General features: G+C 45.0%; 1 protein-coding gene across 2 annotated transcripts; it reads left to right on the forward strand.

Annotated features, from left to right (window-relative positions):
* The first annotated feature begins 5,393 nt into the window (after positions 1-5,393).
* Positions 5,394-26,653, forward strand: stard13a (StAR related lipid transfer domain containing 13a). Of its 2 annotated transcripts, none has more exons than XM_071911798.2 (14): positions 5,394-6,163; positions 13,295-13,366; positions 14,624-14,705; positions 16,589-16,652; positions 17,082-18,403; positions 18,511-18,681; positions 19,438-19,597; positions 19,768-19,966; positions 20,798-21,011; positions 21,456-21,570; positions 22,151-22,402; positions 23,017-23,234; positions 23,653-23,829; positions 23,964-26,653. In XM_071911798.2, exons 1-14 carry the CDS (start codon positions 5,560-5,562, stop codon positions 24,079-24,081), a joined length of 3,768 nt encoding a protein of 1,255 aa, XP_071767899.2. In that variant the 5' UTR covers positions 5,394-5,559; the 3' UTR covers positions 24,082-26,653. The 2 variants fall into 2 exon arrangements, with proteins under 2 accessions (XP_071767899.2, XP_071767902.2); XM_071911801.2 differs by lacking the exon at positions 5,394-6,163 and adding an exon at positions 11,335-11,423.
* The last annotated feature ends 948 nt before the right edge of the window (positions 26,654-27,601 follow it).

Raw genomic sequence — 27,601 nt, forward strand, 5'->3', positions numbered from 1 at the left:
AGGCAGGCGGGCAGGCAGGCGGGCAGGCAGACGCAGCCGGGGCGCACGGTGTCCCAGCCCGAGCCGCTCGTACACAAGGAATAAAGGAATTAAGGAATAACGGGTCAGTTTTCGGCGCGCTGATTTAGACGGGGAATCATTATGCGTCGGGGTGCACCGCAATGACAACCAAGCGAAAGTCAGCCAAGCTACAGCTGCGGCGGTCGATCAGCGAGCAGCTGCGGGACTCCACGTCCAAGGCTTGGGATCTGCTGTGGAGGAATGTCCGGGAGCGACGGCTGGCAGGTCAGAGAGCCAAACCCCAGGGATGGAAAGGAGGGCAAAGTCTCCTAAACTCAGTCTACCCACCGCTTTATTTGCGGATTAGAGTTTAGCTGCCCTTTTAGACATATCTTTATGACATAATTTAACAGTAGCATATACACCACATTAGTAGCCTATCAAAGTGGTGTATGGTTAAATGAAGATAAGGTGTTTAAAATAGAGATAAAAAAAAACAACCCATAAATTTATGCTTTTCTGAAATGTTTTTCTGATTTTTGACTGCATGGTGATCACTGATTGGAGGTCATAGTTTACCTTTATTTACATTTTATTTACCACCACATCATTGGAAATACCACATTCCATGTTGAATTAACTTTGCCGACTAAATGTAGCACATTAAAACCAAGCCAAAAGTTTATCCTAGGCTGTGTGCTGCATATGTGTTGTAGCCCGTGCGGTAGCGTCATGCGCCGCGCTACTGATATTTTGGGAAGGTCATTGTCAAATTTAGTGTCCATAACAGCAGAGGCATGTACTGTGGACAGAAGCCCACACAGGGGTTAAGATGCCAGACGTGCAACATTTTGTTGTTCTCATCTGAGGAATGGTTTCTTTGCTGTTTATTACTGACAGATCGAGGGATTTTAGATTTTGGATTTTTAGATTGTTTTTTTTGTGTATGGTGTCAAATATTCTACACGCCAATGCGCCAAGTTTGGGGGGTCAGTCGATCTATATTTACAGTGTCCTGGATGCGCAGAGTTAGCGCTCTCTCTCTCTCTCTCTCTCTCTCTCTCTCTCTCTCTCTCTCTCTCTCCCTCTCTCTCTCTCTGACGCACACTCGCAGACAGAGAGAGAGAGAGATGGAGAGAGAGCTGCAGCTGTCTGCCCTCCTCGGTTTAATGTAATTACTGAGATGTCTGCCTCTTAAGCAAATTAAACGCCGAACATTCCCGCATTCACATCCGTAATGGCACGCCACCACAGTATAAAGCAGGCTGCCATACCGGTTCAAACGATTATGCCTGTCAAGCGCGTTCATGTGCACAGCAGAGATTAATTGCATGTGGGAACAGCTATCAACTAACACTGTAGGTAAGTTTATAAAGCATTTAGATGATAGACACATACTGCTATTGGCAGTAACCGGCTAACCCTAACCCTTATTGCAAGAAACAACTTTCAATATGATGGATTATCTGTGAGGAATCTGATGGTGATGCTGGCTTTAGTGATGCTTTTTAGGATGGCAGTCTAATGAGAGAGGAAAATGAGGGGGTGATAGTGAAATGGGGCATCAGAGAACACCTGCTGCCTCAATAATCCTCTTTCCCCCTTATTCCTCACCCCCTCATCTGCTCCTCCCTTCACCCACAACTCCCCCACCCACCTCTCCACCCCTCCGTCACCCCACTGCTTAACCCCTCACTTCAAGGCACACAGTTCACATCTGTCTGGCTCAGATCCTCAAAATCTGCACGTCTGGCCTCACTGGTATTCTGCTGCTCCACATCGCATTTTCCACTCAGTGAATTAGTCACTGCAACTGAATACTGTATAAGCAAACCTATGTTAGCAACTGCTGAGATGTATTTTACTTGCAACTACCGTCACTGTAGGTGTCTTAATCGATTTGAATACGGACAAATGAACAGATCAGGATCTTGATGATAAGGGCTGTGATTGATTGTTGCGGTTCTGATGGAGTTGATTGTGTTTATGGTTCTGTTCCATCCTGTGTGTGTGTGTGTGTGTGTAAACTGAGAGTACATAATAGCACCTAGATTTGGCTGTAATCCCAAGGATTTTAGGTTAGAGGTGGGGGTCAGAACTCCCTTTGCATGTAGGATTATTGGGTCTTAGTTCCTCCTCTGTGTGTGTGTGTGTGTGTGTATGTATGTGTATGTGTGTGTGTGTTAGAGGGACATGTGAGTATGTATGGGTTTTGTTAATTAAACCTAGATCCAGATAAAGGAATTTACACAGATCTATAATCACTGTACCTCCATCTTCAATCATCCCTTTCTGATTAGAAGTTGTCCAGTGTGTAGTTCTTATTCTCACTATATGCAGCTGCTTGGCCACTCATCTGCATGGCATTGTGTTCCGCTGCTATGCCGATGATACTCCGCTATATCTGTCAGTAAAACCCGATGACTGAAGTAAGTTGGCTCTATTGGATGTCTGTCACTGGATGTCTGAGAACTTGCCCCGACAAAACTGAACTTCTTGTTATTGGCCCTGAATGGATTTCAAGACAAATTCATCAGTCTCTTGGTCCTTTAACAGAGAATCTCAAGGCTGTATCAAAAAAAACATTTTGGTGTCATCTTTGATCCAGGTTTAAACCTTGAGCAACATTCCTAAAAGCTAGTTCAGTCGTGTTTTGTTCAACTAAGGAGTACTGCCAAAATTAAATTGTTCCTGTTTCTCACTGACACAGACAGAATCACACAGGCTTGTATACCTTCTTGTCTTGACTACTGTTAACACCATATTTACCTGTCTTAACCAACAAGCTCTGGCACAGCTCCACTGTGCAAAATTCTGCTGCATGGCTTTCGACCAAGACTTATGAGTAGTAACCACATTACACTCATTTTGGCATCCTTACATTGGTGGCCTGCCAGTTTTAGAATTGATATCAAGATTTTATTGATATATTTTGTCAAGGCCTTTAGCTGCACCTCTGACCTTTTAACCCCTTATGAGCCCAAGTGCAGCCTTAGATCCTCAGGCAGGACTCTTGTCTGTTCCTAAGTCTAGGTTAAAGACTAAAGGCGTTCACTGTCAGGGCCCCGAGGCTTCGGATTGCCTGACAAGCTTAGACTGACCAAATCAGTGTCATCCTTTAAATCACCTCTCAAAACCCATTTGTACAAAAAGGCCTTTTCATAATTTGACCTGCATGTTTTACGCTGCATTTTTTCCTCTTTCCCACTGTTGCTGTGTTTTGTTTCTTGTTATTGCCTGTTTGTGAAGCACTGTTTATACATAGTGTTTATTATTATTATTATTGAACATATGATATTTCCATGATGTCACTGCTGGTGAAATCCTCATCCTGTCAAGTAGAGCTGGGTATCAATAAACAGTATCTGTTGATATCATACAGATATTTTGTATTAGTATTAATTTTAAGACATCAGACTGTATCAAAGGGTTTTGAAAATGCTGAGAACTAAAAATTTCCTTCCTTGTTAATGGACATTTGTATTGAGAAATTAATTTAAGGTTGTTTTAGAATCTTTTTGGAATTTAAAGTATTAGTACTATCAGTATTGAAAAAACAATAGACAGACCTACTCTCATCCTTTACTAAGTTTCAGTGATGATGGTGAATTTAAGTTGTCTTATCAATCAGCCAGGCAAGGAAATAGCCATCATTCCAAGGTTCTTTCCTATTCTAAAAAAAAATGACTGGTAAAATATTGAAAAGTGGCTGGTGGATCTTGGAATTCATCAGCCACTGTGGCAGGTGGATGAAAAATTAAGCATGTTAATGATGAAAAACATTCACCATCAGAACTTAAGCATCTTCACTGTCACTGTAACAGTCACTGATTTTTCAGCCTCCTCCAAGCTTACTACTCTACTCTGTCTAGGCCGGCTGTAACTGAGACAGAGTGATGCGTATTATCTTACTGACCTCTTACTACAGCCTTGCACTATGCCAATCCATTCACACATCTATTTAGCTGGCTATCGGGTTGCTCTGCCAGCCTGCAGTGGCCTGCACCAGGCAGTGATAACCCTGGGTTTACTCATTGTGTCCTCCACATAGTGGCTTGGGTGTTTCTGGGTTTTTCTGGAGAGATAGTAGCCTTGTCAGCTGGACAGACACAGACTAAGACGTATACTGACAGGCAGAGTCAAAAAGACAATACATGCAGTAAGATAGCCTTCCATTTACTTGTGATAATTTCCTCTCACATCGCCTCCAGAGGGCAGTCTAATCAAATCACTCCATTTCAGTGGTAGAGAAATGTAATATTTCACAACTTAACAGAATTTTTCTGACTGAGCATACATAGCCGACTTTGTGATATGTGGTTAATGCACATAGACATTTAAAAAGCCTTTCTGGAATTTCATACGCTATTCACTCACACCTTTCTGACAGCCTAATACCTGCACACTAAAAAGCTCTGTGAGCTTGTGTGTGTGTGTGTGTGTGTGTGTGTGTGTGTGTGTGTGACTGCTGACCTGAAATTGACTTTACTATGACCTACTTTTCACATAACCCCCCCCCCCATTCGTTCCCCAAAATGAATTAAGGTGACCCCCCCTAACCTCTTGTCTTGGTACTTCACTAGCCTACTAAACTAAACTAGGCCAAAGAATGAACTTCCCTCCTCCTCCCTCCTCCTCTCACTGCATTCCATACATTTATCCGTTAACTCTGTTACTGTATGGCAACATTGTGTCACACATTTCGGACTCTTAGCCCTACTTATTTCACCCACTATACAGCCGATTTTGTTGAATGTATTACTAACTGGGGGCCGCAAGGATCACTGTGGGCGCAGGATATGTGCTTGATGAATTATGCTAAATGTCATGTGGTACGCACTTGATGCTATGGTGTGGATTTAGAGAACATTTCTCAATAGCATTACAGTCCTACTCAGCATTAGTAACAATAGCACGCTCCTACATACATTCCTCAGCGCACTCTCACACACCCACATACTCTCTATTGTCCTGCCCTTTCCCATTTCACATCGGGATATGCTTGTTGGGATAGTGTTTTTTCCAGGCCTATCCCCTCTCTGATTACATCTTCCATCCCACATTTGCCCTTACTCACACACACACACACACACACACACACACACACACACACACACATGCCATACATACACACATATGCCTGAGGCTGTAGCAAATTGTGTCTCTGGCACAGGTTCAGGAAGCAGGGCAGTGTTCCCAGATATAATCGTGCCATTGGCTGCTGGTCATGTGACCGAAGGAAGGACGAGGTGGAAGCAAGAGTTTTACGAGTCTTCCTCCCATCTCAGATGAGAGCTCAGCATGACTGTGGGTGTGGGTGGGTGTGTGGGAAGAGACGACGCCTTGTCGGTGGAGCGCAGGTAGTTTGATGAAGCTTGTGTGTGTGGTGTCACATGGCTAGCGTTTGTTTGACTATGAGCTGAAGGGAGGAAGAGAGAGGGTGGGGACCTGATCTGGCTTCCAGTGAGGGCATGTTGAAGGCAGGAATGCTGAGGGAGTGCGCAGACAACAGATCATCCGGGCGAGAGTGAGACAGACTTGTACGCTAGTGAGAATTAGATGGTACTTTTGTACAGTATGGAGGCTCCAAACAGCGTGGCCATTGTGGACAAGGTGGACACTACAGAGAGCACGGACAGTGTGGCTGCATCAGCAGACTGTGTAGGTGCCGTAGAGAATGCAGACGTAGCAAAAGCTGCAGGGAATGAAGAGACAGCAAACAGCAATCCGGACAGTGCGGACACTGCAGGCACTGTAGAAACTGCCAGCCACGAGGACGTCACGCGTAGCGCGGAGACTGTAAAAGTTACGGACCCTACGAGTATAAACATCGCTGACAGCCTGGACAATGTGGGGGATGTTGACAGTGTAGACAGTAGTGGCATTGTTGGTACAGAGTGCAGCGTGGACCATGCCGACATTACGGACAGTAGGAGTATGGAAATCGATGGCAGCGTGCTGAGCGTGGGCCTCGGCGCAGAAGGTGACAGTAATGGCTGTGAGAGTGACAGCGAGTGCACCAGTGAGAGCACCTGTCTGGAGGCGATGACACCCGATGGGCAGGAGCACTACCTGAGGCTGGGCGACACCCCGCGCCGGCGCTCGGCCCTGCGCCTCTCACGCATCATTGCCCGGCAGCAGCTGCTCAGGAGGCTGGAACAAGGTAGAAACGGAGGGAGAGGCCAAATTGTGATCTGCCTGTCAGTTATTTACAGAAGTGATTGATTAGGTCTGTGTCACCAGGATGGGACAGTCAGTTAGTTAGTGTTATGATAAAAACCTTCTTCTGATCAGTGATAATCTCCAGAACTGGATGTTTTTTTTGGAAGAAAAAGAGAACAAATAGAACATTATTTTCACAGTTTTTGCATAATTACATCTATTTTCTCCTCTCAGTTGGCTGTTTTTCAAAAGTGAGAGATGGAACATGAATATTAGTATGGTATATGACATGTATATGAAGGTATGTAAAGCCCTTTGAGACTTGACTGTGATAAAGGGCTATATAAATAAACAAGACTAGACTAGACTAGAATAGATTTGACTTTTCAGAAGTAGCCCATGTGGGAGAGACACAGTGTAGTGTAGGAAACATCTCTCCTCTATCTTCATGGTTTTTAAGTATGCTTTATTGGCATGAGTGTGCACACTACAGGTTGCCAGCACTCCCACTTTCTGCTTTTCCTCAGTCTGGACATTTCTTTCCTCCAAAAGATGGTTTTCATAAATCTGAAAGAAGCAATAACAAGCTGTAAGGGACTGCAGTGTTATTGTTTTTGTCTCTCTCCTCGCTGGTCACTCTTCAGCTTTGTATTCCATGGTTATTTCCTCACCTTCCTGTCACATGACTCATGTTTGCAGGGGAGTGGACAGTGGAACTTCCTGGTTTTCATGGAAATGTCACAGCACAGGCACTGGGCCGTCCCAATGGCTACTCTATATGAACATGTGTGTCTTATGAGTTCTTATTCCTCACATTGCAGATGTTGGATTACTCTACTCTATATTTTCTGGGCATAATGTTGGTACATTTGAACAAATCAGATGTTGTGTTTGTGTTGTTTTGAGTGCATTGTGTTGTTTTGTGTCCTGTTTTTGAATGATGGATGACTGGCTACTCTGACTGGTCTGTTGAAGGAGCATGTCAGGTCTTGTGTTTGGTGTTTTTTTTTTTTTGTGTTTGTCTGCCAAATTTTACATTAAGCATCAGGTGCAGACACAGGCTGATTGCTAAATCGAAAAGATGTGTGGAGAGGGAAAGTCAGAGAGAGAGAGAGAGAGAGACAGGAGGAGAGAGAGAAAAAAAAGCTGCTGCAGGGGAGGAATGCAGATGGAGAAGCAAGTTTATGCCTGTGCTCTTTTTGGGTAAAGCTATGATTCATTTAAATTTCACGCACAATCTCATGCACACACACACACTCTCTCTTTCTGTTGCTCTCTCTCTCATACATACACACACACACACACACACACACACAGACACACTCACTCTCCCGATGCATTCCAATTCTCAGCAGCTGGTGGATTCTAGTTAAAAGCGGAGAACTCAGTGACCTGACCAAACCTGATCACCTGTAGTCTCCATCTGAATCAAAATACCTCTCAAATGTTTTAGATCGATTACATTTTAACATTTTTTAGGCATTTAGTGGACGCTCTTTTCTAGAGCGACTCATAATGAATGTAGGGGAAAGAGTTCACGAGGATAGGGTCTTTTGAGGCAAAAAAGCATAAATTGATGCTTTTCTAAAATATATCATTGATGTTTGTTTCATATTGGTGGTTGTTTTGCCTTGTCATTATCACCGACTGGAGGTCATAGTTTACTCACTTTTTTATTTTATACTGGTGAAGGGACAGTCTGCCTAACCTCTTGGCCACATTGCCTCCCAATCTTAGCTAAGCTCTAAACTTTTTGTACCTAGCCAGCTGGCAATGAATGCTAAAGTCACTAAATGATAAAAAAAAAAAAAAAGAAGATATGTACAGAATGCAGCACATACACATAGCCGCCTTGTCTCCCCTTCAGCAACCATAGCCTAAAGCAATATAATAATTTGAAGCAGTAAATTGCATTGCTTTAATACCCTCTGCTGGAGAAACAGTGGCATAACCAAATATGCCACTTTGTCACCCTCAACCTTCTTGTGTCTTCCTGTAATTTTTTCTTCCTTGAGACTTCCCAGCACTACAGCCAACTGTTTCCACTAACCAAGCAATCCTTGCAGTTAACACTTGTTAGTATCATAACCACACGGTCAGCTGCAAATCTACATCAAGCATACAACCTCTTTTCAAACCTTTCAATTTGTCAGCATGGAGATAGATGCTGACAAATTTAAAAATGTCTTGGCAGTCTATCTACAGCTGTCTCCCACAGTGTACAGAAGAGTCTGTGCTTGAACCTGTACTGATTTCATGTCAGTATTGACTCAGTTTTACAGTACATTCCTGAGGGCTTGACATCACTGCAGATGTACCATACAGGACAGGATAGACATATTCCTCTTAACCCATCACTCCTCCTCTGCCTTCTTCACTACTTTTTTTCTCAGTGACCTTTAAACATGGAGGACTAAGTGCTTTAGCTTATGTGGGAATATGGCTGCTGTCCAGACTCTCTCTCTCTCTCTCTCTCTCTCTCTCTCTCTCTCTCTCTCTTTCTCTCTCTCTGTGTGTGTGTACGTGTGTATTCACCCAAATGTGAAGGACTATGACTAAAAGCATTTACCTCTCTTCTGTTCTTAATCCATGGAGTCTATTTTAATGGAGTTTGACTGAACAGTTGTGTTTAAACCCACAGCATTGCCTGAAAATGTATCTTTGTATAATTAACAGTACTCTCTGGCCCTCTTACTTGCTGTTACTGCTCATTATCTATCAGTGCGGCTCAGTCAGTCTAACTAACCCCCAGCAATTATCCCAGCTGACTCCCACTGACATGTTAAGTCCAGGAAGTGTTGTTCCTGTTGCTGTTCTTAGCTCACACTCCGCTCTGGATGCCTGGGAAATTCAGAGCAGGAAATGATGTCATGCGAGGCACTTCAGAGTCCTTGAGACCCAGTATGAGGCAGACATAACACTGAGGAGAGGCGGACACAAAGTCAAGGTTATTGGCCCCCTCCGGCTTATGGAGGAGGCCTCGGATAAAAGGGAGGAAATGAAAGGCAGAGGAAAGAAAGGCAAAAGGCGTACTTGCAGAGAAAAAACTCGTAAGGACTTTCGGGCACTTTTTCATTATGTAACGTAGCTGGCACCCTTGTTATGCAATGAATTACCTTACAGCCCCTTCGTCCCACACATGCACGTACAGGTGCGCGCACACACACACACACACACACACACACACACACACACACTCATACACATACCATCTGTCTTCCTTCCCTGCTGTTATTCTGGTGGCTTGCTGCCTGTTGTCATATATTCTACACAGCAGGAGTGCAGGGAGACGGAATAGACCGAAGGAATGAAGGAACGGCCTGGTGGGCAGCTCGGATTAGCTCCATCTGACTGTGTGCATTTGTGTGTTTTGTGGCCCACTAATGACATGTTTGTGTACCAATTAATCTCTTGATTAAATTCTGCACAGATGAATAGAAGCTCTTTGTTCCCACGCTGACAGGAGCGCTGACACTTGGCGCCTTTGATCTCCCTCGCACAAACACACAGAAACACACGCAAACACAAAAGGCAATGAGGCATGCCATTTTGTGCATTTCCTAATATATCTAGGGACTACAGTTGCTGCATAACAATTAATTACTAGAAAAGGCAGCACTAGGAAAGGCAGCGTAAATGCATTTGGGATATTGAGGGTTTTCAAAGTCTTGTATTTAGCATTCTAATGGAGGTAAATTGGTCATAAATAGGATGTGTTAACAAGAGTAAGTAAACTGAATAGCTCCACTGTCTAGGCAAGAGATTGCAGCACATTTAATAGCATGAATCTGCAGTAGGTTGAGGAGATTGAGATGAAGCTGTACTGTATACTTAACGTACAAAATACTAGGACAACCTTCCCAGTATTGAATTGCACCCGTTTCTGCATAATCCGTCTCTCTACTGCCACAAGGCTTAAACATTTCTTCCTTATACTGTCTCCTCCTCTTCATCTGCAGCTCCTCTTCTTTCACCTGGTCAGTGTGTTTCATACGAAGAGCGGGTAATGTTTCTACAGTCAGTGTGTAAGTGGCTGGTGTGGTATGTCTTCCTCCCTGTGGTTTTCCCACAGGATCTGTCCATCCCAGCTGCCCTCCCCACCCCAGTTGTCTGCCTGTCTCAGCCTTTTTCGCATTCTCTGACTCACTGGGGGCAACATCTGGACTGTGCTAAATGTGCTTGACTGTGCTGATGTGTGTATGTGTGTGTGTGTGCGCACACTGCATTCCCTCACACATTGTTCTGGTCCTCCGTTTCGTACAGTCAGCCAACAGTGACAAGCCTAGGTCAGAGTCTCCTCGCTCGCCTGCCAGTAGGTTCAGCTGACATGTTGAGTTAGCGTAACGCCAGTCGTCGGTCTACGGCCTCGGGGGCCGGCTGATGCAAAAGCCGGCTCGGATTAGCCATTTTCTCCATGGAAGTGATGAGGCAGCAGCAGCTCTGGTAATGACGATGAAGATGTGATGAGGGAGGCATTGAGCGAAGTCTGGTAGGAGCACAGCGGAAGACGGGATGAGGCAGTGAAGAGGAGCAAAGCGGACGGATGAAGGATTACGTGTGAGGATGTATTATTGTTAATATTAGAGAGAGAGTGCAGGTGGGTAGTAGTGGGTAGTGGGTAGTAGTAAGAGAGATGCAGTAAGGTTATAGTTCAAGTTCAATTCAAGTTCAATACTTTATTGCCATGTCAACAAAAGTTGATCGGAAGTTGTATAGAAAGAGAGAGCAGTATTCAAATGCTTTTATAGATTTTTCTCTATAGAGGCAACATACTGTGCAGCACTTTTAGAAGTTTTAGAAATAGAATAGAAATTGTATGATGTCGCGTGCTAACAAAAATAAAGATAAAGCCCAACCGTAACCATAAATAGGCAGGAAGAAATGAACAGAAGAAGAATAAGCATAAAAATAAACTTACACAGAGGGAGGAGAGGCGAGACGGGTGCAGCGTAAGGCAGAGAGAAGTGCAAAAGTAGAGAGAGATATTGTATGTGAATTATAATGAAGTAGAAAGTGAGAGAGGAGGCTAAGGGGATAATTAGAGGGGAGAGAAAAGCTGCATGGGGCCGGCTGGAAGAGGGAGGCAGAGTTGTAAACAGAAGGGCTGGAAAAGGGAGAGAAGAGGGAAGCACAGAAACGGTTGTCGTTTGATGGAGCGCCGGACAGTGGCGGATGGATGTGACATGGGATGGAGAGGAGACTGTAACAGAAATATAAGCACGTCGACCCCCTACACCATGAGCGAATCATGAGGACTTCAAGTGAGTTTTTAATTCTCTGCGCCTCTTCTGTTTCCTCACACCAAAGACTAGAGCGGAGAAACGCCGCTTGCAGGAATTTCTCAGTTCTCAGAGTCTATTTTCAGAGCGTGACAAAATGTCTTTCATGTTTCACCCTCGTGTCGCTTCATATGTGATTTAGAGAGGGGAGTTATGCTGGGAATGTTGGGAGAGGGATGTAATTGGCGGATTGCGGTGAGAAGATCGTTTCCTCTGACCGTTCTCATCTCTGTGATGGTGAGGATGGAGGCTTTTTGTTGTGCCGCTTGAACCGTCTCCTCTGTGTTTGTGCGGTGCCTCTCCCATTCACTTTCAGCGCCTCTAAGAGTGTGAATAAGACAAGTGAGTTCGTGTGAGTGAATGAGATTTTTTAAGAGGGAAGAGATAAGAGCCAAATGCCATAGTGGTGACTGCAGAATGTAGAAACAGCTAGGAGTAATGTAGTAATGTAGGGGGGTGTTTTCGATTTGACTGAGACTTTATACAATCTGTGTGTGATAGTTTACATTCTTTTGCACTTACCAGTCAAAAGTTTGGACACATGCATTTTTATATATTTTTAATAGCCTATTTTTCAGATTTATAATAGTAGAGACATCATAACTATGAAATAACGCAAATGGAATTATGCAGTGACCAAAAAAGGGTTAAACAAATCAAAACTGTCTTATATTTTAGATTCTTTAAAGCAGCCGCCCTTTGCCTTGATGGAAAGGCTTTGGAAAGAAATTCATCAACTTCACTATTTATATTTGTCTTAGAAACAAATTTCAAGCATTTAAGCATAAGCCTTTAGATCAAAATGGCTTTAAGATAATGAAAAACATCCAAGTCCAAACTTTTGACTGGTAGTGTAAGTTTATGTAAGTTTGTAAAGCTAAAAGTTCTACAGGAATAAGTGTGCAAATTTGATCACTGGCACCAGGATCTTTAAAATGTCCTTGTCAGCACAAAGCTCCACAGAATGGTTTAATCAGTGTTTGCTCATAAAGAAAATGTGGGTACACGCATACATGCATGTGCATGTGCAGACACACACACATGCACAGTAGAGAGCTGCCAGTTTAGCTGTGTGGGCAATACATATGCTAGCGGAAAAAAGTAGTAAAACAAATGCCTGTAAAATGTCTACTGGTGTCGGTTACAGCACCTAATGGGGTGTGGTGCCGTGTGGAAAGCCTGTGAAGTTTACACTTTAACAGCCCAAATCTGATGCTGCATGGAAATTTCAAATCTAAGTGGATATCAGATTTTCCCAATATCTATATACAGTATATTTAAAAAAAACTAAACTGTGTGAAGACATTTCTCTGTCCTCTCAAGATAATGTGTGTCCCTCGCTGGCTCCATTCCAGCTTTTCCGATCTCATCATTCCAGCGGAAATCTCAGAGGAGAATTGAGTTCTGCTGAGATGTTCCTCCCCATGTATTAAAAATGCTGGGATGGGGATAGCAGCCGCTGCTTCCAATCCAATGTCACACTCTTTATCTCTGTCTTTGACTCTTCATTTGCTTCTGTTTATGATATATGATGAGACCAAATCCTGCAGGGACTTTCCTCCTCACAAATGCCGGGATGTGATATCACGCAACACTTTTAGACGAATCCAATTTCAGTCCAAAGCTCTTTCTCTCTGACTTTGAATCGCTCTCTGTTTTTATGATATATGACCTACAGACCAACTGAATTATGGGTGTCTCACAATGTTCTATACCATCATGTTGTGCATATAAATGGTTACGCAGAACCGAGAACTTTGTGAATATACTTCATAGCTGTTCACAGGGCCAATATGTAATCAATATGTGGGTGTGTTTACTCAACCTGTCTCTTCTCCTTTTGGGCTTTACAGAGATTGAGGCTAAGGAGGCTTGCGATTGGCTGAGAGCGGCGGGGTTTCCACAGTATGCCCAGCTCTATGAAGGTAACACACACACACACACACACACACACGTACACACACAAACATGTACATAGAGTAGCCACAGTCTGAGGTCCAGAATTTACACAGCTGCCGTGTTTCACACAAAGACTCGCCCCTTCAAATCCCTCCTCTGTCCATTCCTTCTTCTATTGCTCTCGCTCTCTCGCTCTCTCTTTCTCTCTGTCTCTCTTTCTCTCTCTCTCACTCTTTCTCTCTCTCTCTCTGTCATCCCTGTGTCTCTCTCTCTCTCTCTCTCTCTCTCTCTCTCTACCCATCCCTCCATCTCTCTGTCCCTGTCTTCTGGGCTGCTGTGGTCTATTTCCAGGCTCCAGTTCCTGTCCAGAGGGAGGGGTCATGGGAAAGGCCTTGTTATCACTGCTGGGACTCTCATAGCTTCTCTCTCTCTCTCTCTCTCTCTCTCTCTCTCTCTCTCTCTCTCTCTCTCTCTCTCTCTCTCTATCTCTCCCCTCTTCCACCTTTCTTCCTCTGTCCTCTCCTCTACTCACCTGCCACTCATCTTCCCCTCATCCCCCACTCAGGTCTGGACAGCAGGGCCTGCACTCTTTTTTTTTTCCGTCTTTGTTTCTTTGTTCCTTTCTTGCTTTCTTTCTTGCTTTCTTTCTCGCCTTCTTGGTTGCCTTTCCTTTTATCTCCTCCTTTCCTTCCCTCCTTCCTCCCTTCCTTCCCTCCCTCCTTCCTTCCCTTCTCACCTTGTTGGAAAACCCTAGAGGCATTCATGTGACGATCATCTGCCCTCGTCCAGTCGAGGCACAAACAGGAAACGGCCCCAGTAATCTAAGAAGTAGCTCTTAAATGCGCTGCTCCTTGTTTAGCAGCGCACACTGCACCTCTCTGAGAGGCAGTAATGTGGGGTTATGGATGCCGGCCTGTGGGACTCTGCGGCTTTCATAAGGCCTGCAGTCTACCACCACACACAGAGAATCACAAAAATAAAACGCTTGAGTCATTTTTTTGTGTTTGGCAATGTGCGGAATTTAAGTTATTTTTGGGGGTTAACAATTTTGTGAGTGCGTGTGTGTGTGTGTGTGTGTGTGTGTGTGTCTGCATGTGTCTGCTCCTCCAGATGTAGATGACTGGTGTTAACAGTTAGTGGCAGCAGGTGTGCCAAACATCACAGACTTCATTAACTGTTAACCCCTCACTGCTGTCTCCTGTCAATCATTAACTGTAAACCTCCCTCTCTCTCTCTCCCCCCCTCTCTCTCTCTTTCTCTCTCTCGCTCTCTCTCTTTCACAGATTCCCAGTTTCCAATTGACATTTTGTCGGTGAAAAGGGACCATGACTTCTTGGACAGGGATCTGGTCGAGCCTCTGTGTCGGTAAGGGCACTCACAGAAAACACACACACAAACATACACACTCGCTCTCTCTGTCTGTCTCCCTCCATTTCTATGCATAATATTTAACACCAGTATCAAAATGTCATCATCATCGCGCAGCTGCCATTGATTCATCGATTCCTCTCCTCCTTCCCCTCGCTCTGCACCCTGATCTTTTCCCTGCGGCCTGGTGCTAACCGCTAATCATCAGACGTCTGACCCCGACCCTTAATGAACTCCCAGTCCCTGTCTCCCCCTCCGACACACAGGCTTTGATCTGGTCAGCCACCCACCACCCCCCCCACACTCCCTCCCACCCCTCTGCCACGCTCTGATCTCCCATTCAAAGAGCAGAGACCCTCAGGGGGTGAAGCAGGGGGGTGTGTGTGAGGGGTGAGGGCAGTGGGGAGGGGGTTTGTTGGGGGGGGTTTGAGGATGCCAACGTAGACTACCAGATGGCTGTGTGCGTATTTAAAGTCCCTTTGCACACTTCAGCTATGATCTTTCCCTGTTTCATGTCTCTCAGTCTCTCTCTCTCTCTCCCTGGTAAAGCACTCCCTTCTCATTGAAGCTTTTTTTGGTCGCACCAACATACTTACTCACATACTTTCCCCCTCCTATCTTTTTCTCTCTTCACCCCCCCCTCTCTCTCTATGTCCTTGGGAGAGGCGGGTGTGGTAATGATAGTGTTAGTGATTCCTGACAGCTATACTGTGAGAGAATACACATCAGACCCCCTGAGAACCGGCGTAAAGCATATTCATAATGAGCTCTCCCTCTTTCATACATCGCTCTCACAGACACACATGCTCCATGATCCATAATCTTTCTTGCGCACATAAAAAACTGTTTTAACTTTGATTATTTATTCATGCATAGGTTCATGCTCGCAAGACTTCACACACATGCAGCTGTTGTAGAGGAGGAGGACTTGTTTGTACTATCCTGCAGTACAAATGCAGGGTGTGGAGACTCCTACAATGGCTCCCAGTGTATATTCCCACAACTTTAATGTTTACCTCCAGCGAGACAGACGGTTGACATGATAGCTTGTTACCGTTATTCTCTAGTTTATATGTAGTAACAAGCAATCTCCTGTCTGCCAGTCTGTATGGGAGAACAGAGAAAGTAAACAGTGAACAAAGGAGGATTTCCTACTGTGCTATTAGAGGCTGAAAACCTTCCCGATGACAGAGGTCATAATAGACATGTAAGCCCCAAAACATGTTTTTAATGATCCCGTCTTGAATGACAGGAACACAGACACCACCCTCCTAACTAACCACTCTTCTCATCCCCTAAGTTGCCTTAGGGGGAGGCAGCGGGAGGGAAGGATGGGTGCAGAGAAAGGCTTTTTGGTAACGAGGTTTCCCTCAGTGCTTGGGTGAGAGTATGGAATGGGAAGGGGTAGGTGGGTGAAGATAGCTGAGGGAGGGGAGACGAAAGTCGGGGAGGAGGGAGGGGAGGGGCGGGGCAGGCTGCGTTTGGGGGAGAAGCACTCCTTTGGGGTGAGGATCAGTCTCGAGTGGAAGTGTAATGGAGGAACTCTCTCTGATGCCAGAGGGGAGAAGAAGGGATATACAAGGAGGCAGAGTGGGACAGAGGGAGAGACAGAGTAGAAGGGAAAGGATACAGTCAGAAAAGAAGATCAAAGGAGAGAAAGAAGAGGCGCGTCTGAGAGTGAATGATTGAGACTCAGGAGGAGAGAGTAGCGGAAAGTGAGAGATAAGATAGTGAAAGCAAGCAGAGTGTTACAGAGCAGAGGAAAACAAACACAGAATGCATCCAACCCATCAGCTCTAGCATGTTTGACTGACTGTGTGTCTGTGTGTGTGTGTGTGTGTGTGTGTGTGTCTGTGTGTGTGTCTGTGTCTGTGTTGCAGACGTCTAAACACCCTGAACAAGTCTGCCTCCATGAAGCTGGATGTCAGCCACCCCAAGAAGAAGGTAAGACAGTCATTTTTAACAGCATGTCTTCATCACTTTAACAGAGTGGAACTTTTTTGTTGTTTTGTTAATGTTGGGTAACAGAACATGATGTACTATGTCAGCTGTCATGAATGGACACATCCTTCTGCAATATATTTGGGGAGAATTAAACAGTATAATGATTGTGTCCCATTATCTATTTGTTCTTTCTGTTCCTAATTTGTCTTAGTATATTGAGTGTAAATGATTAGTCCTTTGTCTTGACCATGCACAACATCTGAAAATGTGATGCCATGTTATTCAAAGGGGTTCCTGCCTTTGATGCCATCTAGTGACACAAAGTGAATATGGCGCCTCTCAGCCAGGCTTTGCTGCCTGTGTAGTGATGATTTCTTGATAGAAAATACCACAGACACCACACTTAATGTCTCTCCCATCCTTCCCCAGGCCGATGACTCTGACGAGGATGACCCACTGGCCATCAGTAAAAGATGGACGTTTGAGTGGAGCAGCCGACGCTGGTCCCGCTTGCAGGATTTCCTGTTGGACAGCACCAATGAGAGCAGCCCGACAGGCCAGGGGGAGGGGCTGCACAGCACAGTGAGCAGTGAGAGCGTTCTGACAGACCTGAGCGAGCAGGAGATCACAGAGATCTCCTCGCTCCACAGCGAAGACTCCGCCTCCGCCATGCCCGACTCTGTTTCTATGGCGTCCCTCGCCGCTTCCTACCAACCACCCAGGGACCTTCCACACTACAACTCCCTGCCAATCAAGAGCAGCCGCCATGGGCAAGGAGGGCGGAGTAAAGCCAAGGAGTTCTTGCGTCGAATGGAAGTAATGCGCACGTGGGGGCCGTCGACGAGGCGGAAAAGCTCGAGTCGCAGGCCGCCACTGGTCATCAGCGGGCCAGTGTTACAGGGGGAGGAGCCTCACGCCCTGCAGATGCTCCAGTGTACCCCCATCAGCCAATTAGAGAGCAGCCCTAAACACATCCACCACACTGACGGCAGCACTTCCTCTGTCCCCCATGGCAACGACTGTAAAGATGAACCCATGGTGAGTGTGAGCCCCAGCAGAGAGACTGTGCCCCCCAGTGTGAAGGAGCATGCGTGTAAGAAGCCCCGCCCTGCCAGCAAGAGAGGGAGTGTGTATCTGGAGGACATGGAGCTGCCTTCTCAGGGCAAGAGGACTGAAGGACAGAGCCAGTTTGGCAGAAACCAGTTTCACTCCTATGAAAACCTCCTCATCCACATCCCTAAAGACCATAAGCCAGGCACCTTTCCTAAAGCTCTGTCCATAGAGAGCCTGGCTCCGTCGCCCACTGACAGACACGCCCCCCAGATGAAGGCCCAAACTCTTCCACCCAACAGCAGCCTGGCTGAGCCCTGGACCAGTAAACCTCTGTCCAAGCCTCCCTGTCCCGGAGCGCCGCGGGGCAGCAGGGTGAGCGTTTACGACAACGTGCCAGGGTCCCACCTATACGCCAGCACAGGAGACCTGCTGGACCTCGACAGGGAGGACAACCTGTTCCCTCACCTGGACGACATCATCCAGCACGTCAGCGGCCTGCAGCAGATAGTGGACCACTGGAGTCGCAGCGTGTTGCCCGAGTGTGAGACAGGGGAGGGGGAGGGGGAGGAGGAGGGGGAGGGCAGGACCACCCCCAGCGAAGGCGAGAGAGACGGGGTCTCCCTGAACGACACCGACTCTACAGGGACCAGTCGGGAGAGGCGGGACTCTGGAGTGGGAGCCTCGCTGACCAGGCCACGGTGAGGATCTGTCCAGTCAATCAAATGGACCTCCAGTTAGGCTTCGGTTTTGGCTCAAACGGTCTCTTTCTGTATGTTTCTTTACTTGTGTTTTCTCCCCGTCCCAGACTACGATGGCCCAGTTTCAGGATGTCCGACCCTCTCAGCCAACCAGCATCTTCGCTGCAGATCAGTAGCCAATCAGCAGGCCAGCTCAGTCTGCTGCAGAAGTTCTCTTTGCTCCGCCTCACCGCCATCATGGAGAAATACTCAATGTCTAATAAACATGGCTGGACATGGTAGGTACACAAACACACACTCTGATACACACCCATGCATGCACAAATAGAAGCTGGACTTGATCAGTAACTATACACACCGTCAAGTTGAAAGTCTGATACGGATTATATCAAGTCTTTGTTCTTAGGCCTCTCTCCATTCTGTACAGTGAGGCTGTTAGTTCATATTTCACACATTCCTTCATAATTTAGGGAATACACAGGATTTGACATCACATGGTGAGACATGGAAAGTCCCTGCCTAAAGTAATTTTGTATATTCTTGGATCAGACCTCTCTCACTTTTGTTCATTCTTTTCACTGCACATACACACATACAAAAGATGCACAGGCAGTCTTTTGTGTTCTTATTGTTTTGTCTCCATCTCCATCTTCCACGCCACTTAAGCAATGCCTCTGTCAAGACTAATGGTACATCTGTCTGCGTGTATGCATGTGACTCTGTGACGGCATCTCTCAATTTCTTCCTTTGTTTTTTTTTTTACTGCTATGTATCTGCTTTCCTCCCTTCATCTCCTCCACATCTTTATCTGTCAGTGTTGAAACAGCAGGACTACATGCACCATCGATGTGGAAAGCGAAAAGACAGGCACACATACACACTTGCACACACACATACACAGTCACATTTATTATCCCTAAGAGAGAAATTGTGTTGACCACAATCCACATGGAGAGAAAGATAGTGAAAGCCCAGACCTCTCTGTCTCTCTCTCTCTCTCACACACCTAATTGTTTTCTCTCTGTTGCTCCCAGGTCTGTGCCTAAGTTTATGAAGCGCATGAAGGTGCCAGACTACAGAGAGAAGAGTGTGTTTGGCGTTCCTCTCATCGTCCATGTCCAGCGCTGTGGTTATCCACTCCCTCTGTGTTTACAGCAGGCCCTCAGCCACCTCAGGACGCACTGTCTGGACCAGGTTAGTGAAAGGAAAACGGAACACTTCAGATTTTCACCCAGACAAGATTGGATGTGCAGTGAGACCAGTGTGCTCATATTCCCTCTTTTCCCTCTCTCACCTATTCCATCCCTCCCATTCGTCTTGTCCCTCTCCTCGTTCCGTCTTCCCCTCTCTCGTTCCTCTCTCAGGTGGGATTGTTCCGTAAGTCGGGCGTGAAGTCTCGTATTCAGGCTCTGAGGCAGCAGTGCGAGCTTTCTCCCGACTCTGTGAGCTATGAGGACCAGTCGGCGTACGACGTGGCCGACATGGTCAAACAGTTCTTCAGAGACCTGCCTGAACCTCTGCTCACCAGCAAGCTGGGGGAAACCTTCCTGCATATATACCAGTGTAAGTCGCCGTGCAGCCAGAGACTCCTGCATCGTGTCGGAAATCACAGAACACAAGCAATCACAACTGAGAAGTCATTTATCTCCAAGGGTGTGATTGTAAATCGACATGCTGGGTGCCGGAGCACTGTGTGGCACTTGACCGGCCTTGTTGTAAATTCAGAGTGCAATCAGTGCATCATCTGTTTGTTCATTCAGAGTTTCAACCTCTCAGAGCGTTCATACTCAACTCTGGAGTAGCTGCAGCAGATTGTTTGAATGCTTACCGCAGTAGAAGTGAATTAAGCTCACTTTAAATAAATTTGCAAGCTGCTGCTTCACAGCAGTGAAAATAAGTCTCAGACTAGAACTGGCCAGTCTTTATATTCATATGCAACCAAGACGTTTATTAACTTGAATGTATAACTGACATAACTGTTTGATAGTTTTTTATTTCCCTTTGTTACATCATATCATATACTCTGTCTGATATTTTGCGCTTTGTTTCATTGGAGCCTGAGTGCTCTGTTTTCGTGGTGTAGTGTCAGATTACATTTATGCACACCTAAAATATCTAGGTTCCAAAATGCTCCTAATGCTTTGGTAATATTGTGTATCGTGACCAGCTCCGACAGATCCGACAGACACAATCTTTGAAATTAAACGTAATTTTTAGCTTCTCAAATTCGTATAAATTCATGTCTCTTGCCTTTTATCAGAAAACTCAAACACAAACCGAATTTGCATTAAAAGACAGGAAAGAGTGGGTGTAATGTAACTAATGTAATTAGACAGCCATGACATATTCTTTGATCCATCATTCCTTCTCACATCCCCTTTCTTCTCTCTGTAGATGTCCCAAAGGAGCAGAGGTTGCAGGCTGTGAGAGCGGCCATTTTGTTGATGTCCGACGAAAACAGGGAGGTGCTGCAGACGTTGCTCTACTTCCTGCATGATGTCACTTCCTTGGTGGAGGAGAACCAGATGACCCCTATGAACCTGGCTGTGTGTCTGGGTCCCTCGCTGTTCCACCTCAACATACTGAAGAACGAGACGCTGTCGCCGAGGTACACACACTCACAGACACACACACACACACTTAAACACACAGACGCACACATGCATGTGTGCACATATAAACTGACAAACACTGATGCATACATAGACACATATAGAGACTTCTTCTTCTCCTACTTCTTCTTCTTCTTCTGTGGTAGTAGTAGTAGTAGTAGTAGTAGTATTGTCATTAGTATTGTTATTACTATTATTATTTCTTGTATAGTCCTGCATTCTGAAATCATACCTGCATCAGTGTTATTTGCTATCCTGACAATGTTGGTTTCTATACATTTCTATGTTATTTGCATAGAGGCTATGAGTGTGTGGCAGCTCTTTATAAGTTTGCTGTGGCGAGTACGTTAACGATCAAGGAGTGCATTCTCTCTGTGCCCCTCAGTAAATGCTCATGTATTCTATATTCTAAATATTCTGTGTATTTTCTGTTCCTCAAGGACAATCCAGAGGAAGTACACCACGGGACGTCCCGATCAGAAGGACCTGAGTGAGAACCTGGCTGCCACCCAGGGCCTGGCGCACATGATCACTGAGTGCCAACGCCTCTTTCAGGTCAGGCTCTACAGAGAGTGCCATCTCGTTACTGAAACCAGCCGATATTGCTGTCGCTTTCAATTCCAGTTCTTTTTCTATATAATGGGTTGACTGTTAGTTTTAGGTTTTCATCTCATAAGAGTGAAAGTGATGTATGAGTGACAGAATTCGTACCGTCTGTTGTGTTTACTGTGACTTTTTAAATGCGTTTTCCAAATATGAGCTCATTTCCAAAATACTACAGTACTATACAGTATATGTCATCATTACCTGGAAATTGTCATCCAATATTTAAAAGATAGAGGACCCAGGCTGTGAAAGTGTTATCATTACTGCAAATTGTTTTACTCTTGTATTATCAATCATTTTGCAAGAGATGTGACAAATGCTGGATATCTCATTCTTGCACGAATCTCAGTTTGAATGCAATCTTTCCAACGTTTTTTGCTCTCTGCTTTCATATCTGAAGGTGAACGAACAACCCACTCACGTCGCTCTTTCATCCATTTGTCTAAGCGTTTGCAGCGTTGCAGTCGGCGGTATTTAGGCCAGCGCTGATGTGGTGTGGTGTGGTGTGTGTCCTCCTGCTGTACCTCAGATCCCAGAGGAGATGGTGACCCAGTCTCGCAACTCCTACATGGAGGCTGAGCTGCTGGCGCTCCCGCTGGACGAGCTGTGCAAGGCTCACGAGGAGGAGGTGGAGGAGGAGGAGGAAGATGAGGACGAGGAAGGATCCTACCACGCGCACCTGGAAGGGCTGGTCCAGAGCCTGCTGAAAGAGGCCAAGGATAAGAGCAAAGGCTGGGTGTCCCGCTCCACTACTGATCATACAGAACTGGCATCTAAAAAGGTTTGTGGTCTCTCTCTCTCTCTCTCTCTCTCTCTCTCTCTCTCTCTCTCTCTCTCTCTCTCTCTCTCTCTCTCTCTCTCTCTCTTTCAGGGTTCCTACTCATCAAGGAATTTCTGGAATATCATAGAATGTTAAGAGTTGTGTTGCAGACAGGGAAAGTCAGGGATTTTGATCAATTCTTTAGGGAAGTCAGGGAATATCAGCGATTTTTCCAAATGTGTCATTTTACAGGAATATACCAGATAATATACCATGTATTTGGTGGTTTTCAGCTGTTTTTCTCCACAGTAAGCCCAACTGTAGTGGAAACCAAACTGTTTACCACTCTTTTGAAAAACAGCATGAATAAACCAGGAATTAATTTCATTTTTACGTCATGGAAACACTCTGACTTAGTTATGGAAGTCATGGAAAGGTCATGGAATTTTACATCAGGGCCATGGTGGGAACCCTGCTCTTTCTTTCTCACACACACACACACACACATAGGCAGACACGCGCACACACACACACACACATGCACACACACACATTTGTTAAAGTAATACATAATTAGGTACAAAGTCATTTTTGCACACACTGTATCTAACACCCATGATGTGTGTGTGTGTAAGGTGGGAGATGGCAACCCTCTGCGGCGGTGGCGAGCGTGTGTGGAGGTGTCGGCACCTCCCGGTGAGGTGCTGCAGCGGCTGCTGAAAGAGCGCCCCCTGTGGCAGACCGAGCTGCAGCAGGAGAAGGTTCTGGAGACGCTGGATAAACAGACAGACGTGTACCAGTTCTCCTGCCACAGCATGGCGCCTCAACCCAGCAGTGACTATGTGGTACTGAGGTCAGTGTTACTGAATTGAAGTATTATTCCTTCATTCCATGTTTTGTCTGTTTCAGAAGTTTTTATTTACAGAGAGTTTATCACTGAACTCTAATGAACACTGTGAGTAATCATGCCAAATTCTGAACCTGACCTGCTAATGATACAAAGACAATAACAACAGATATATTTAAAAGATATCAATGCATGTCAAGAGTTGCAACATTCTTTTGAAGCCAAATATTGTCTGAAACAACCAGTATTCACCTCATACAACCTCCCGAATCTGTTTCCTAACATATAAGAACATTCTCAAATAATACCAAAAAAGGTTACCAAACAGCTCACATTCCCACATAAAATCTGTCTTGTTCCCTCTCTCTCTCTCTCTCTCTCTCTCTCTCTCTCTCTCTCTCTCTCTCTCTCTCCGCCTCCTCAGATCATGGCGTACAGACCTGTGTAAGGGCTCCTGTGCGTTGGTGTGTGTGTCCGTCGAACACGATGACAGCCCGCGCATGGGAGCGGTGAGGGGCGTCGTCCTGGAGTCACAGTACCTCCTGGAGCCCTGCGGCACCGGGAAGACCAGACTCACACATATCTGCAGAGTGGACCTCAGGTGTGTGTGTGTGTGTGTGTGTGTGTGTGTGTGTGTGTGTGGTTTTCATGGGTTAAACGTGTGATTGAGAGTGAATGAAAGTGTTTTTTGACAATGGAATCATTAATGCATGTTGTGTGCTATTGCTGTTACAGGGGCCGGTCTCCAGAGTGGTACAACAAGGCGTTTGGTCATCTGTGTGTTAATGAAGCCCAGAGGATCCGCTCCTCTTTTCACCCTCCGGATCAGACAAGCACAGAGGCCAAGATCTGAACCCCAGACATCGAGCTTTATCTTGGGCGACACTGCCAGGGCAGCTGGGCCTGAGAACCAAACATCTGCAGGGGGGGCAAACAAAGGATTTAGGGAATTGTATATCCAGGCAATACACCTCCTTGGATACGGACCTTGAGCCAGGAGTCTTTTCACCCTGCTGAGCCAACTGTACCATACTGAACCGGCCTGGAATCATTCACACACACAAATGGGAAGAGCACATTTTTCCTCATGTATACCAGTATGTTCAGAGATAACAGCATGTGAGTCAACATGGCATCAACTGCATTAGAATAAATTCTGCTCAGGCATCCTCAAAGTACACATCACTACCTATTCACCTTATGGATTATGAGTTCTCAAGCCATCGTTCTCACGGCTGAACTGTGGTAATGCGCCGCTGTTGGTTTTCATACTTCAAAAATAAAGCGGTGCTAGTTTGGTTTTCTTAGTAGAGCCGTTGGTGGAGCTTTATGAAATTGCCTGTAATCGTATGCGTCATGAGAAAGAGGAGGTGTGTTGTGTAGAAGACCGTGGTAAGATGTACTTTCGTTTTTTTTCAAGCGCTTCCCTCAACCTTCAAAAAATGTATCAACACATCATTTTTGATACACAGATCAGCCTTGTTACAAAGTATATGAAATGTCAAAACTAACTGCCATCAGTTTCTATTCAGGAAATTTCATGTATCTGATTCTGTGGCCTGAATGGATAGCCATCTGGTTTCTAATCAACATTATCTCTCATCTAAACTTTGCATAATGATTAGCGCATTAACGACTTGGCTCTACTAACAGAAAAATCCAGCACTGGCAGGCATGATCATGAGATGGTTGCTTCAAACTGTTTCCCAAATGAAACTGTAGTTTTAGGGTTGGTGTTGGTTAACCTCCCATTTGTTGGATCCACATCTTCATTTGCTGAGTCATCATCTTTGTATCAGTTATTGCTGGTCATAGAGTACTTAACTGTAGCCTACTGATAAGCATAACTATAACATAAATACATAAAAGGATGCATGTGGCAAAGCAGTATGCTCACATTTGCTTTCATTATTTTGAAGAATCTGTCTTAACTCCATCTCTATAACCTGCTATGTCGCCTGCCAGTGGTATACAGGTGGCTTATCTGATTCAAATTGTTCATCACAACACCTTTAATCAGATGTGTAATTGTATAGACTGGACATAAGGCCACATGTTACCAGAATACAGTGGGATGCCACACATTGGCCTATAACCTGATTTTGGTTGGATTGTGGAAAAAACACAAACAACACAACCAATTTCTGATGATGACATCTTATATCCACATTCCATTCAATATGATTAGATCTCAGAAATGACACAGTCATTTCTACATTCACAAACTATTGATAAAAAAAAAATCTCATCATCTGCAATCTTTTTTTTGCCCATTCCACAAAGCTCTTAACTCATTGCTTGTCTATGTGCTTGTCTGTGAAGTTGTCACTTCTTTATCCGCAGAATGTTTCACAGATAAAGACACTCCTGGAAAAGTGGGCATGTGCTATAAAAAGCCCTGTGATTAGGTATGATCAAGGCCAGTACAGTATGAGTACACATCAGCACCACATTGTGAAAAGGATCAAGTACATGAGGGATCTGGAACACAGAGACGGGGGGAAATGCTCATTGGGTCCATAAATCTGCTTTAACCCCTGCTATGGATACAATGTGTTGAATATCACTGTTGATTTAAACTACTCTGTCACTATTTTCAGTGTTAATCTTATCGAAATATTGTTATTTTAAAGTTATTATTGTCATTATATCACTGTATATGGTATCATTGTTGCTTTTTTTTGCTATCATCTTATACAATGTCTAAGACATGTGACCATTTCACTGCTTCTGGGAAGCATGTTTGAAATTGTGTGTGTGTGTGCGTGCGCATGTGTTTGCGTGCGTGTGTGCATGTCCAGGTACGCATGTGTGCCTGCATACATGTCTACGCACACGTGTGTGGCACGCATGCGTATGTGTATGTGTGTGTACGTGCATGGATGTGCCCGTGTATCTGCAGTTTAGATATGCGAACAGCCTGTACAGTAAATATGTGACGCTTTCTGTGCCAGCAGATAAAACATCATAGCTTATCAGGGTCTTCCTATCATATTGATATGCTGAAATGTGAACTTTCCACACACCATCATACTAAAGCAATAGCAAACTAAAGCTTGCTCTGCCATGGCATTGCCGTTTTTTTTTTTTTTTTTTTTTTTTTTTCAGTTGTAGGCAGTGTTGTTATGGTGTTGCTATGATACAATTATCTCTACAGTGCCACCAAAATCCTGTGTGGATGCTGTTTGCTGGGGAACAGTGCGGTGTGTGTGTGTGTGTGTGTGTGAGGGGGAGAGAGTGAGATAGACAGAGAGTGAGTGAGTGAGACTGACGTGAGCCCCGAGGTGTGTGGGTAGAGGCTCCAAACCTAACTGAGTAGTGGAGACCAGGGTGACTGATGCTTGGTTATTTCTGACAAAGTGACTGAGACCAGAACCATCCTTTCTAAACAAGAGAATAAAAAAATCTTAAGAACTCAACATGAACACTGTCTCTTGCTTATTGAAATGCTCTTTAGTTTGACTGTCTCTGATATTAAATTGTTTTATTGTTACAAAATAGCCTATAATAGCATGACAAGCACACAACAAGTTAACATATCACATATGAATATTTTTGAAATGGGAAGCTTGCCTCAAAATGAAGCCGTTGATAGTGAATATTTTATTTTGTTATGTGCACCTATGTCCATTGAGTGGTGCTGTTGCCCCACTTAAAGTCTGAAGGTCATGAATGAATTTGGAAAGTATGCCATGGAAAATATTTTTAGATAACTGAGTGAATGAATAGTCATCAAAGCATCGGGGGTGGGGGGGGGGGGGGGGGGTTCTCCCTGAAGACATTTTCCCTGTTCTCTCCCTGTGTCCTTTCTGGGGATGCATGTGGAAAACCAAACCTCCACGGACCAGATCAATACTCAATCACATTTACCTACTTAGCCGTGTTAGATGGGGGACTCTCACAGAGGACGATGAATGTGTTTGAATACAGGGACCGCTCCTCCAGAACCTCCCTGTAGCCTCCTGCCAACGCAGAAATGAATGAAACATTGCTCTAACTCCTACTTCATTTAACATATGAGCGGTTTTATGAAACAGTGCGTGAAAATAGGGCACATAGGTGTTACCGTCTCTGAATTGATCTTCTGCACTGTGGGTCTACTTTAGCTCCACTGCCCCACAAAATTCTGACAAATAGGGAACATCATGTTGCAAATTACACTGGGAATGAAACATATTAGGATCACTGACAAGGTGAATCTAGCTGAAAACTCTGATTCTCTATTGGTTTCCCCTATTAAATCCACTTAGATGTGGAGGGTAGATGTAGATTTTTTAGGTTAAAGAAGAGTTAGGGAGCCTTGAGACAATTAAGACATGGATTGTGCAAAAGAAAGTGAGGACTTCATATCACAAAAGTGGTGCTAATCATTT

Source organism: Centroberyx gerrardi, chromosome 11, assembly GCF_048128805.1.
Source record: "Centroberyx gerrardi isolate f3 chromosome 11, fCenGer3.hap1.cur.20231027, whole genome shotgun sequence".
Lineage (NCBI taxonomy): Eukaryota > Metazoa > Chordata > Actinopteri > Beryciformes > Berycidae > Centroberyx > Centroberyx gerrardi.